Source organism: Hetaerina americana, unplaced genomic scaffold (assembly GCF_022747635.1).
Source record: "Hetaerina americana unplaced genomic scaffold, ioHetAmer1.1.p SCAF_65, whole genome shotgun sequence".
Lineage (NCBI taxonomy): Eukaryota > Metazoa > Arthropoda > Insecta > Odonata > Calopterygidae > Hetaerina > Hetaerina americana.
Genome location: NW_027287261.1, coordinates 556,161 through 570,995, shown reverse-complemented (window position 1 = coordinate 570,995; position 14,835 = coordinate 556,161). Strand labels below are relative to the sequence as shown.

Genomic DNA, 14,835 nt, shown 5'->3' with positions numbered 1-14,835 from the left:
CAGTCACGGAAGGTTTTCGATCTGTGATTTGGGCTCTCAGGCAACGGAAGAATTCTTCAATAACCTCCGGCTTTTGGACGGACGAAATAAACATGCCATTTTCCATGATGAAGTACCTCGTGGGAACTCTCGACAATTGTAATTACGAATTATGTTACTATTAACCTTACAAATGAACAAATGCAACCACCACGATAGTTGGAATTCCTCTAATTATGATTTTCTTTTGTTTTTGCAGAATTAGAATGCATGTGGAGATTACAATTTTACTGAAACCTCACAATTGCATGCACAAAATTTCCATATTTCAGCATTAAATAGTTAGTGGTTATTTCAATGTAAATTTTCAGCTTTGAGAGAGTTAATAGTTGCAAAAAATGTTTATTCCTCACAGCATGGGATATCGAAGTGAATAATTTTTACACTCTGAAATTGTTGCATTGTAATCAAGTATGAAGTTTAAATGTGCGGGTATATTACATGAGTACATTCTTGTATTTTGTGGGATGGCCATATCCTGATAGCGGCAGTAGGTATACCCTCAATTATTTCCTTTAATTGATCATTTACCCCACCTAATTATTTCTCCCTATGGTGACTTGTTAACATGTATACCTGAAAAATGACAAATTCCATTGGTTCATCTTTTAATTCTACTTATAACAATTCATCACTCACCTTCTCGTATGCTTTTTATCCTTCTGAATACCTTTTGCTCCGTACTAGTGACACTCTTCACTGGCTCTCTTCCCCTCCAATGCATGTTAATTACTCAATATATCACTCAAGTAATCCCTATTGTAAAGTGCATCTTACCTCGCACAACCCTGAATTATCTATATTTCCTCTCTACAACCCCCGTATTATTTTCTATTTCCCCAGCCCTCTATATTGTCCTAACATTCCTAGTCCATATTCTAACCATGTAGTTTGCTCCTCTTTTGCACTTCTGCTACCACTTTTGCTTTGCTAAGCACTTCTGGCTGTGCAACTCCTGACTAAAATATTTGACTCTCATACAACAGAATAAACTGTGAGTGTGAATTTTGGAGTATTAAATAATGCTTTTGAGAATGCACATACAAATATTTTTGTCACAGTTGAACGTGTGAATATCATTAATTTTTTAATTTGCCATTTTGGAATATCTTGAACAGAGTATAGAGGTCTAGCATTCTATTCATGATTAAAATAGATGGGAAAATTGAACAGTTCACAAAATACTTAGAAATAGGAAAACAAGAGTCAATCACAGATTAACAAATTTTTATCAAAAATTAGACGGTGAAAAACATTTGGGGGGGGGGGGGGGGAGTCCGATAGTCTAGTGGGTACAAACCCTGGGCTGTATTAAAACCTTTTCGTAGAATATATCAACATTAAGTTTTAGTTAAATGATTTTAAGAAATGAACAATATTGTTTTGATGCTTAAGTCAATCACATAGAAGATGGTATTTGTTACTGAGAAAACTCTTTTGATTGCTCCCAAAATTAGCCACTCATGAATTACGATGAACAAAATTTAATGCACTCACTGGTCATGTCTTTGGCTTAATAACATTTATGGGTCGCCAAACTAAATAATATGATGTGGTCACATTCATAGTGGTAGCTGTAATTTTCACCTGCATGGTTTCTAAGTGAACCCATTTGCCATAGGCCTTTTCTCCTAAATAATTGATTACATTTCTCCTAAGCTGGAAACAATTGCCCTGAGTTAAATATCTATCACTGAGCCAATGATCCATATGTCAATGCGGATGAATCTCCTGAGACCATTCACAGCTTCCAATCTTCTCTTCTAATTTCAATGAATTTCAGAAGTTAACACCCTCCAAAAAAACCCTAGTATCTTATAGGCCTCCTGCCCAGGGAGCCCAAATTTATTCCTGAAGACACCTCTCTAGGCACCCTCAGCTTCACCCAAGTGGTGACATTTTTCTGGTACCAGATCTTCCTCGGAAACCATTGGTAACACAGAGAAAGGAACTACCCCCTTATTACCTTACCATTGGTAACACAGAGAAAGGAACTACCCCCTTATTACCTTGATATTTCACATGCCATTGGGTTAGTAATATCTGAGTGCTATCCTCCTCACCTAGCAAATCAACTTTCAGCTTGATAACTGAGTCATAACATTTTCATGTACAGCTCTTGATGGTTCAGAATAGTATAATACAATCTATAACACACATCATGGCTTTTACTGTCCAAGACGTTTTTCAAAAGCTAAGAGTGATGAAATATAGGGTAAGCAATATTACCAGCATTTACAGCGCCTGTACCATGCGTAGAATTCCCATGGGATAACTATGGCAGGTAAATGGGCTGTTTAAGACTAGCGTGTTTCATTTATGTTATGAAATCCTTAAACATTAAAATACTGAAAAATAAGCCCCTAACAAAATAAAGAAGTACCTACACATCAAAATGTTGTCAAAAACAAATTGGTCACTATGAATTCATTTAGATAGTGTTAAGTAAATTTAATTCATGAAAAAAAAACAATTTCTTGTCAAAGCAGGAAAATCTGTGCTATTTACATCAATAAATTTGCTATACTTTAACTTGAAAAGGTATATGGCCAAAATGAAACTGGAGGGAGATTTTCATTGGATTAAATAAAAAATTTAATGGAATAACTGTCCATTTTACCGTACTATACCTAATTTAAAACATTTTGAAAGAAAGCTTCCTTGAAAAAAATATATTTTTGGATACATGCATTTTTATACAAAATATACGCTGATACGGCAAATTAGGAACCCAACTGCTATTTTTCAAAGTAGTTTCTGAAGAGGATTTCACAAAAAAAATAAGAAGCAGGTAATTCCAAAAATATAATTTAAATGCATACATTCAATGCATTAAATATTGGTAAACTTGGAAATCTTAATTTGAAAATTAAAAGCAAAAAAATATGGAATAAAGGAAAATACATTCATATCTAAATGGTTCTGTATGGTGTAGACAGAATGTGTATTCTATTATTTACCAACATAAATGCATAAATGGCCCTGAGAATAAGGTGATTTTTCATTGAAAAAATGATGATGAAGGAATCAGGAAACAGGGTTATTTAAGTGCTACCAAACAACTCACCACTCTCTGCACTGCTCAAAACAGATTCGTCCACACCGGTTGACCCTTCTGCTCCTCCATCACCTCGTCTCCTCCTCCGGCTACTGAGGGCCTCCATACTGTCCCATGCCACAACTCCTCCAATCGCAAACTGTTCTTCCTCTTCATCCATTGAGGGGAAGGAATAGGCAGAAGATGAGAGAGAGGGCTGGGCATATATACTTGGAGTGAATTGTGATGGGACTCGCGGATAGACAAGGGGGATCGAAGGGGTCGGTGAGGGCCATGCTTCTGATGATCCAGCAAAGTGGAGCTCTAACATGCCATCATCTGGAGGATATGTGGGACAGGCTGCAAAGAAAAAAACAGATTTCACATATATTGAAAGTCGATGTAGGAAGATCAAAGGAGCATACTTCACTCTGCCATGTAAGTTAGGATATGCAACTACTATTAACCTTCTAAATTCAATAAGGATTTAATTTATAGAGGTCACATGAATTCATTTGTCCCACTCGCATTTCAATGGGTTGATTTACTGAATATAGCATGTACCTAATAAATAACTATATAACATAGCCATATATAGGTGTAGTAAATTGGTAATATTCATAGAAATTGAGATAGTGATTTTGCAAAATTTGTAAATGATATTTTCCTGAGTCAAAATGAATAAATGTGTGAAAACCCTGGCACATTAATACTATTACCATTGGTGTCCAATGCTTAGAAATTAAGTGATATGAATGAGCAGTGCTAAGGTCAGAAATAGGATAAGGGCAACTAAGCAATTAGGTGTAACATAGACAACTGGGCAAGTCAATTTGAACTGAAGAAGTGTACTTTAACTTTCTGACAACATATCAACACACTTAAAAAAATGCCACACCTCATCCAAACAGCATGAATGTGCAAGTAAATATCCACATGTCAGCTACAACAAAAATTCCACAAGTTTTAATTAACTGTAGTTGCTTGATAAGAATTTATTGCTGGCTCTACTATTGAGTCTACTTTTCCAATTTTTTCATTTCAATTTTAGCAACCTTCAGTAATGAAAATGGCAAGTTACTGGGTATAAATCAGTAATTAAAAATTAAGCAGTGATAACAACTATTCCATTAGATGATGACCATTTATCAGGATTGGATGTAAAATGTTATGCATTGTTGTAATAGCCCAATTGATCTGATTTCCTTGATCATTTTTCACATTTAATATTTTGTTACATACAATATTAAGATATTTATCATCAGTTAAATATTTACTTCAAAGAAGTTTCACCGCATTCAAAACTAGCAATAAAATTAAACTAAATATTAGGAGGCTGTATCACCCAGATGAGGGGTCAACCTGAGTGTTGGCAAAGTTAGAAGCATCCATAATGGGGTGTTCAAAGGCAAAGAATACTTGAATGGCCAAATGGGGTGAAAGAGGAAACCTGTGAGGAATTAGCCTACAAAAGCATTGATGCCACCTTAAAAATGATGATCAGAAAGACAAGTATGAAGGCAATCTCAATGCCAAAAGCAAAAATTCTGACAATGGACAGCTCCATAACTGTGTGACAATTGCAATATCAGTACTGTTGTTATTCTAAAAGGCACATTCTGCAGGTAAATTTATCAAACCATTCCCTACAGCTGAAAATGTCTTTACCATAAGAGCTAAATCTGGTGTTTTCCCAGTCTACATGCCATATGAATTCTTCTCATGATTATCACCACGTCAGATATTTAATTTCAGTCGTAGTTTTGACGCTCAACTTGATCATCTTCTGAATGTCATGTCATGATTATATAGCATCCATTGGGAATCACACCCATAGTTTATTGGGAGATAAGCCTTGGTCCAGGGTGTAATCAAACTGGATTGTAGAACACAGAAAGTTTTACTTTGACCGATTAATATTTCTTAAAGCTTAATTTACCCCATTCTTTCCCAGAATTATGATAAGTTCTATTTTTTCCTGTAAGCATTTTAAACTTCAGACAAGGGCTGCTAAATGGAGGGCAGTAAGGAAATGGAATGACAATTATCACTTCGTAGTTGTAATCTAACCAAAGTCAAGTCTTAAATTGCAACATTTCAAGCTTCAAACATAATCCCAAGTCATTGAAGCCACTGCTCTGATAAATTTTAAGTGAGTTTCAAGACTGCTTTTAAACAATAGGAAAACAAGTCTAAAAAAAATTGTTTATCATACTGTCGACCAGATGTCAGCGCTAGCACAATGAGTTTCCCAAGTAGTAATAGGTAATCTTTTATGAGTAAACATGCAACTCGTCATTGCTCTGGGATGAGATCTGCGATTCAGATGCCTCTCTTTTGTTGTTCCCATGTAGTCATTTGTGAAGATGAAAAAAATTGAGATTCAAGCAGTGATTAAACACTTTGTTAAGTAAGGTATGAAAGCAAAGATAATTCATGCCAACTTTCAGAACACTCTGGGGGACTCTACTCCTTCATAATCAACTGTTTCCAAGAGGACGAATGAGTTTAAGTTTGGTCAGGAGACCATAGTGGTTGGCCAAAATGTGCCACTATCCCAGAAATTATTACAAAAGTGCATTAAATGGTAATGAAGGATCGCCGATTGAAAGGGCGAGAAATAGCTGAAGTTATAGGGATGTCATCTGAATGGGCATATCACATTTTAATAGTGGCATTGGATACAAGAAAATTATCTGTTAGATGGGTGCTGGGACTCTTGATGCAGGATCACAAACACATCAGAATGGAAATTTTCACGCAATGTTTGATCCATTTTAAGAGCAACAAAAGAGATTTTCTGCACTGGTTTTATAACCCCAGATGAAACTTGGGTCCACTACTATATCTCATAGACAAAACAGCAGTCAAAGCAGTGTAAATGTGTGGGTTCACCACCACCAAAGATAACAAAGGCAACATGGTTAGCCAGAAAGGTGATGGCTTCAGTTTTCTGGGATGCAAAAGGGATTCTGCTGATTGATTATTTATTTATTCAGTATTAGTCCGAAAACAGCACATTTTGGCCTTTACATCGAACTATTAACAACGATAACAATGGTCACATTTACAAACACCCAAGCCCTAGATGGAGGGAAACTCACCCAGGCGGGAATCGAACCCGCGACCCTTGGAATGGCAGACGAGTACGTTGCCCCGCTGCCACCGGGGTCAGCCAATTATCTTCCCACTACTCAAAAAAAATTACCGGACAATACTATGGTAACCTCCTGGACCAACTGCAGTAAAAGTTATATGAAAAAAGGCCAGGTTTGGCCAAGAAGAAAGTCATCTTTCATTAAGTCAATGAACACCCACACACAAGTGTCATTGCCTTGGCAAAAATACGTAAACTAAGATACGAATTGTAGCCACACCTCCCTGATTTGGCTCCATCAGATTTCTATTTCTTCCCCCAGCTCAACATTTTCCTTTGTGGATGAAGATTCTCTTCAAACAAAGAACTAACAGCTGAATTAGATGGGTATTTTGCATGCCTGAAGGAAACATATAATTTAGATGTAATCAAGACATTGGATCATCTCCTGAACCAAAGTTTATTAGTGTACAGGGAAACTACATTGACAAAGAAAAAAGATTGACTGAGGTAAGTTGTTCATTTCCATTCCATTCTGAGAAATTTTCAAACAACCCCCTTACCATTATTTCATTTAAACTGGCTCTGAAATTTCATTGCTATGCAAGTGAAATACTACTTATGGTATATAGTTACCATTTGTCTAGATGAACGCTCATTCTATTGTCATTTGAATAAACTAATAGACATGAGAAAATCAGTCATTTTAAACTTTTAACTACTTTTGTACATTTTGCATGTGTGAATACTTAATGTTTGATGTGTAATTGCTACAGCTACTAAAAATTTATTTAGGCCATGGGAATCCATTTCCTAATGTTGACAGTGGCCCATTTTATTAACTGAATAAGAATACAGATACTCACCAAGTTAGATTAATCAAGGTGGTGTTCAGGACTGAATACATACACATCAGTCCAATACCCCCATCTTCAACCAGATTGCAAATTCTAGCACAGTACATAGAGTTTGGGGGTGAGAGAAAGAAGTACTGCCCAGGAATAATTTCTCATATATTCTGAGAAGATCCCTGAATGTTTTCTTACTGTGTATGCACTGAGTGTTTTTAGAATATTTACTGAATGTTTTTTGGTAGAAACTTTTAACACACAAAATCAATGAAACCAAATAGTTAGAAATCTCTCTTAATGTTTCTATCATCAATCATTCTATCGATCATTCTATCTACTACTCCCTCCCTATGATTACTTGTCAGCATGAAAACATGAATACAAGCCAAGTTCATTAGTTCTGATTTAATCTCTACTAATGAAGTCCTTTCACTCACTCACCTGCTCAATGTTTAATTCTCTACTTTCTAGTTTTTTGTTAAATGATGCAGCAACTCCACAGGTGTTCAATTCCTCTCCAATGTATATTGCTTCATGACCATCACTCCAATAATCTCTCATATCTTTCCAATTTACAGCCCTATCAGGGGATGGGATTAATACTAACTGGTGTACTGGCTTCCCAATCCGAAGGCCTGGGTTTGAATACAGGTGATGGCAGACTTTTTCAGCAATTTCTCAATCCCTACAAGGGTTGCCATGTGGCAAGTGTTTAAGTGTAAAGTATGGCACCAGTCATATGGCATGCTAAACTGTGGATCCCTTAGTACCATTCTTCCTCGATTTACTGAAAATCCTACCTCCACTAAATTACCCAGTTATTTTTAATGGAGCTGATCATCTTAGATGTTGGTAACCTTCCATAATTTATTTGTCTTGCATTAATCCGAAAACAGCACTTCGACCTTTACATCGGACTTTGAACATTGATATAACAATTTGACAATTAAGTACACCCAAGCCCTAGGTGGAGGAAAAACCACCAAGGCAGGAATCTAAGCCGTGACCTCTGGGTTGGCAGACGAGGACATTACCCCGCTGCCACCGGGGCCGGCGATAATAACTACTATTACAGCCCTATCATTTGTATTTCTTCTATCCATCTTCTGCTTGATATTTCATGACCTATCAACAAAGCACACAACTATGAATAAGACTACAGGTGAAAATAGAACTCGGAATAGGCTAAAAGTACACTAATCACTACACCATTCCTATCCCCAAAATCACTTTATAAATATCCTATTACTGCTCTAAGTCAATTGTCTGTTAGTGGAATGTTGCGTTTAAGATAAAGGTGTATCTAACAGATATAAATAAGTATGCATATATTTTGTTAGTTACCTCTCTCATTTCCAACTTCATCCAGCTCCTTTCTTGAGTACCTCAGCAAATGATTTGCCACAGCACAGGTATGGAACTGACACTGGAATACTACATGACGGTGAAGGGATGATGATGAGCTTCTGCTCCCATTGCACTGACACTTATTCACAGGGGAACAATGCTGGCAAAGATAGTATCCCTTCACTAAAACGTCACCCCTAAGGTGAAGTGGAACAGATGATGCTTGTAAGTATGCTTGGTTCATGTTTTCCAGGGAAATAGTCAGCTGGTTCGATGATCCATTCAACTTGTACACTGGTGATGTGTAAACAAGGGTGAGACCTTGCTGGTATATTTTGAGGAAGAAGAAAAGGTTTGACGGTTGTTTCTCAATGCACTGAGAAAGTACTGCAGGATCTCTGTCAATTCCACACATAGCACTATGAACACACTTAGAATCTCCATTTCTGATTCCATTGAATGTGGGAGCACCTTGAATAACTATATGAGTGAGAAATAGTGGTTCTGCATTCATTCGTATGTCTCCAGAAAGAAGTCCTGAGAAATATCCAACATATCTGTATGGGGAAGAAAAATGAAAGTACTATTGTTGAATATTTTCCACTCACTATGTAATTTGGTCACAAAGAAAAACTTTAATTTGTCGTACATTAAAAAATTACTAATTGTAGAGCTATTTCAGAAGTGCACATGTATACATGTCAACATGAAAACTCCAAGCAATATTAAAAACATCCTTAAATTGTTATTCACAGAAAACATAAATTTTATGATAAAAAAACCATAAACACAGTAATCAACCTGAAGGTCGGTTTGGTAGGTGATGGCAGAGTTCACCCAGTACTAAGCCTGACGGCGTGTGAAATTCACACATCAGGGTAGGGGGGCCAGTTCCTTTCCCTGTGCCGGTTATGGTTTCCCAGGAAGATTTGGTACCCGAAAAATCACATAGCTTGGGATATTTTATGATAAAAATTACAAATTAGTTATTTGCAGAAATAAATCTGAAGGATATCAAATTTTGTTTAATAGTAAGAAAAAAACATGGTGTAAGATAGTCTAAATTAGTCCAGATAGTCTATGATTATTCTAGATAGTCTATGATTCAGTTGACTACTGATCGCAGGGTCCATGTTCAATTCCAGATGCCGCTCTAAGACATCCTAAGCTTCACCCTTGCTAAGTGATTTTTTTGGATGCTAGGTTTCCCTGGGAAACTCATTGTGGCACAAATAAAGAAACTGGCCCCTTAACCTGACATATGAATGTCACAAGCCATTGGACTTAGTATTAGGTGCTCCAAATATATCAAACCAACCTTTTACTTGATTGGTGTGGTGTTTTTTATGCACTAAATAATGAAAAAGGAAAACTTGGCTACTTTACTAAGCATTGATAAAACTGTTTTCATGTTTTGTTAGGTTAATTGACAGAAAAGAGTCAAGTCTAAGATTTTCATTTCACTAAAATTGTCATTTTCCTTTCATCAAAATAGATTATTTATGCAACTATAAATGATGAATGTTTTTCATTTGGAAAATCAAACTTATTGATGAGCTTTAAAACTTGAGTTGATTAATTTTTCAGCACTGATTTCTAGTAAAAATTATCTTTGTTATTACTTGGGTATTTATTTAAATTTACACCCACCTATTGTTAGATGGGCTCTTCAATCCACCTAACTTGTCTTGGAAGAATCGACGCATAGCAAATCGATCAAGTGCCTGCTCTTCACTTCCACATATACTCGAGTACGTAAGATAGGCAAATATGATAACACCTATTCGTTCTTCACAGCAGGGCTCACTGAAATTTGAAACAGTCATTCAAACTAAATTTTTTGCTGAAATTCATTCAATGTAAGAAATTTCATGTAAGTATCAACATAATATACATACAATCACCTTAATACTCTCTTTCTTTGGCATTTTTACATTTTCCTATACAAGGGATGGACAGTTGGAATTATAAAAGTACAAAAAGCCAAAAATTTTGATTTTTCTTGATGAATATTAAGCACTACCTCAACCCAACACAATTAGATTAAACTAAGAGAAATTTATACAGTTTCTTTGTTGAGTTCTCATGGTAGAGGAGTTCAAAAGCATCAATGACATAAAAGTAGTATGGATAGTGCTAAATGCTTTAGAACCTGCTCTCAAAATGCAATGCAAGCAAGTGACCACTTAACATGAATAAACAATCTCAAATATTACTGCCATACTTCTAGCGTCCTGGATATATAATTGTTATTTTCCATGAAGGTCTATACACTAAAATAAATACGTAAAATTTTACAAGTGAATATGATATTTGACCTTGAGTATAAAACGGCAACATTTTGTGGATTAGAGGAGAGCCAAGATTCTATGTGCTTGCACGCAGAACAAAGCCTCTCTAACGGCGGTGCTAAACTTGTTCCTGGCCAACCTAGTGCCTGGGAAATAACTCCAAAGGAACCAGAACAGCAATCCAGTTCATCTTCACTTGGGATGGACAGGTCAAAAATCTGGAAATATAAGAAGAATATAACAGATCAAAATCTTAACAAGACTACATGGTTTTAAGTTCGACAATTCTATCTACATTTGGTCCATATGCTAGAAAGGCATATCCATAAACAAGCTTATGAAGTTGAGTTTATCTAATAATGAATTTTATATTCTAGGAAAAATGAAAGTTTTCCTAGTGATGCTTTTATGCATAGTGAAATTCTACCAATTGAACACATCTCACCTGAGAGCTATTTCACTCAGGGCTATATTTTTTTTAATGTTTAGAAACATGATACAATATTACTTCAAAATCAATTATTGCATTTGAAATAACTTTTATATGTAATGAGAATGATGGATGGAAATGACCCTGGGAATATTAGCAACATGAAAGAACAATATCAGTGGAAATAATATTACTTTTAATTAATTCCGAAGAAACTGCGGGAGATTCTGCAATGGTAACTTTTAACAAAGTCATCTGCTAAAATGCATTTCAATGCCACAATTTCAGAGTGTAAAAATCATTCACCTTGAAAATTATTAGTTTTAACAAATCTCTTAAAGGATAATAGCCTATCAGTATACCCAACTTAATGAGGATAAATAAAAAAAATATGAGCATTTTTACAAAATTTACATCATGGTGGGGATTAGGTTGGCTGACCAGCTTACACTGTCAGCGGTCAGGTGTTAAATCTCAAAAGAAGAATTTTTTTCTGGGTTAACCTGAGGTTTACTTGAGACCTAGGTACCAGAAGAGTACTACATATATTTCATTTAACTTAGGATAACAACTCTAGTGGGTTGCTCTCCACCTTTTTCATAAGATTCTTTCAACTCAAAATTTCCCTTCTATGTACAAATAAAATGGTTGAAATGACCTAAGCTCTTTGCCTCTTTCATTTAAACAGTACTCCACCAGTCGTGCAACAGATCGTAAAGCGTTCATTTTTTCAAGTGAACTTATATAAGTTAGACAGGATATAATGAAGAATGTATGCACATACTTGTTGTAACCCACTTAAAAAGGCTTAACTTACTACATCAACTATTGAAATATTCCTTGAAATAAAGCTACAAAAGAATGACATTTTTAAGCATATGAAATAAAGATTTTAATAAACACCAAACTGTATAATTGAGTATAGTATTCACAGGCATATTCCCACTTTATAAAGGGATTTCTTTTTCTCACTGGTATGAAGCATAATATCCCTTTATAAAATACCAATTACTAAAGGCTTATTATAACGCACCTCTAAGTTGATGGTGTTTCATTACAGGAACATGAAAACAAATATTAGGCATATATCAATCATAAATGTGAACCCAATGTAAGTAAAAGTATAATGGCTCACCATACATGTGTCAGCATGTTTAGTTCGCAACATGCTACCAGCCTCTGCCATCAGCTTTTCCCGAGTTTCATCCATTGACTTTTTGGTATCACTACTTTGCCTGCCCTTGGAAAGAGGGAACCACAAAGCAATGATGCGTTCTGTGACATATGTGAGCTCCATTGAGACATCTTCTAATGAAATAAAATGGAAAACATTGACTATTAGCAATCATTTCAAGTGGAAAAATAGTAGCATATAAATTTTATTTTAGAAATTTGCCAAAAGGACTGCAAATAATTTCTTTGCTATTTTGTAGGTTGAATCAATACGGCTACCTCTTTGTATGATCTGAGCAATAATAATTTATAACATTTGCTATTTTCACATCAATTTTTTAATTTTATGGTAATTTGTAGGGAACCTAGGTTGGCTTATTATTCCCAAGTATATGCCTATTCTAAGGCCATGATTTAAAATCATAATTCTGATTGAATTCCAAATGACCAGGAAGTTGCTAATTATATTTTACTGGATGTGTTCAGCCTCGTGGGACTGAAGGTTTGCAAAAATCATGGAAAGACAACATTCTTCAATTGAGTTTGTGAACTAAATTCAGCTAGGAAAGACTGGAAAATGTAACGACCAAAATCAATACACTATGTGCCAAAAACATTTTGAACAGAATTGGAAAACATTCCTCTTTCTGATAATAAATTATCCTCCGCTTTTTTTTGGAAAAGAAATTATTCACTGGGTTATCCCAATTGTTCAAATTTGTGTGCATCATTTATAGAAAAGAAAGTAACACTAATCTGCCAAAGAACTACACAAAAATGAAGATTGGACGGCAGAATTGCGAGTATTACTATTAGCTAATATTACATCAGCAAGCTGGAGTGGAAGAAATATAACATAAAATACGGAGCAACGAGAGTTTTAGCCTTATTTTTTTCCGATTGCTTTTATTAACTCGATGAAATACGATAACTTACACAATGCTGGCACATGGCTTACAAAATACTTGACTTGTAAACTCGGTGTGAGTTTTTTTCATTTCATCACCCTTCATCAATGATAAAAAATATCATACTCTTTCCTTGCCATCAACGAAATTAATTTTTGTTCTAAATTTAACCGATGATTTCCTGAAGCTACGACGAGCCTTATAACACACACACACACACCCTTTTGTCGCGTCAAAGGATTAAGATACGTGGATGATGGCGCTCGGATTCGCTGCTGGAAGGGTTCACAAACTGTGGTGGGAAGGAGGATGTGGCGATCACTGGGGAAACGTAGCCCACACACACACACTTCCAGAAGGTGCAGCCATAGCGTAGCCACACCTAATCAAGGTTACGAATTAAGCATTCAATTCAAAATGCAATCCAGCAGAACGCGATGAACAAAAACTCACGTTTCTCCTCCACGATCTGTCTGACTGGCTCCTCCTTATGTACACATCGGCCCCCGGACGAAGAAGGCGATTCGCTCTTCGCCCTCCCCTCCAGCAACCGATCCTCCCTCGGTCCCGACAGCGACTCCGGCCGCAGGGAGTCGCAGTCCTGCCACCCCCTCGCCGGCATCGTCCTGGAGTCCAGGGGACCCACGCTGTTGGCCACCGGAGAACTCCCCTGTTGGAAAGGTCAATCCCATATGAAATCAAGGCGGACGAGGAAATCACGCGCTCCCACACCAAAGGGGAGAGACAATGAGCGCTGGAAGTCCCGACGCAATTCGAAAAATTTACGACCTGGAGCGCCGAAAATAATCGGCGGGGAACTCCCAGAAACGGACGAACCGTTGCACGTCGAGTCACTGACTGCATGCGGAGAGGAAGCCTTTCCCGTCTTGAGAAGAATGTCCGGGGGAGCGTCAAGGAGGAAAAAAAGGGATGAGGTAAGAGAGGCACGGCATATGATCGCATTCGGGGATGACGGCACCGATTGGGGAAAGGGAAGAGTCAAGCTTTATAGAAGACTTTGATCTCCCTGCATTTTTCCGAGAGTTGATGGCACATACATATACAAGTACACAACCGTTTGCTCGACGTCTTATTAAGAGCGAATGACAGTTTATAAAAAAAACGCAATGCGCAGTGCAAGCGTTAAATGGCAAATTTTTCTACTCCTCCTCTGGCAAACAGCCATTTCTCCTCGCCAAAGGTTGAATGAGAAAGATAGGTAGTGAGAAAGCATGCATTGCGAGAGTCAAGAGGTGCAATAATTCATTTACCCTTACTAAAAACGACGGACGTAGTCACAAATTACGTGAGAAAAAGGTGAAGTCATCAGGTGACTAAAATTAATGTGTCTACTTTAAAAACTTCTTTTGTGCGCATTTTTAGTCCTACTAACCGGAAACGACGTATTAATTAAGACATATTTCTCAATATCATTTCAATGGACATATTAATATGCCCTTCCGAGATGAGGAGCGGGGAAATTAACACCTTAGTAAATTTGTGGCATTTTAACATTCTTCAGATATGTACACGTATATTATAGTGTATTACATGTTTTAAGCTTCCTTAACGATATTTTCAGATTTTATCAAAAGAATTATGTTCGTTAGAACGTGATTGTCTCTAAATAATTGATAATTTCTATCTTATTATGCATGTGAT

At 36.5% G+C, this 14,835-nt stretch overlaps 1 protein-coding gene across 1 annotated transcript in view; it reads right to left on the bottom strand.

Annotated features, from left to right (window-relative positions):
* The window catches only part of by (focal adhesion protein tensin), a 199,533-nt gene that overhangs the window by 58,572 nt on the left and 126,126 nt on the right, over positions 1-14,835 (bottom strand). The window contains exons 5-10 of the mRNA XM_071594616.1: positions 13,627-13,843; positions 12,228-12,400; positions 10,690-10,880; positions 10,022-10,177; positions 8,369-8,928; positions 3,107-3,436 (exon numbers count right to left, since the gene is read on the bottom strand). Of these exons, the coding sequence (XP_071450717.1) occupies positions 3,107-3,436; positions 8,369-8,928; positions 10,022-10,177; positions 10,690-10,880; positions 12,228-12,400; positions 13,627-13,843 (1,627 nt within the window). The remainder of the gene's footprint in view (positions 1-3,106; positions 3,437-8,368; positions 8,929-10,021; positions 10,178-10,689; positions 10,881-12,227; positions 12,401-13,626; positions 13,844-14,835) is intronic.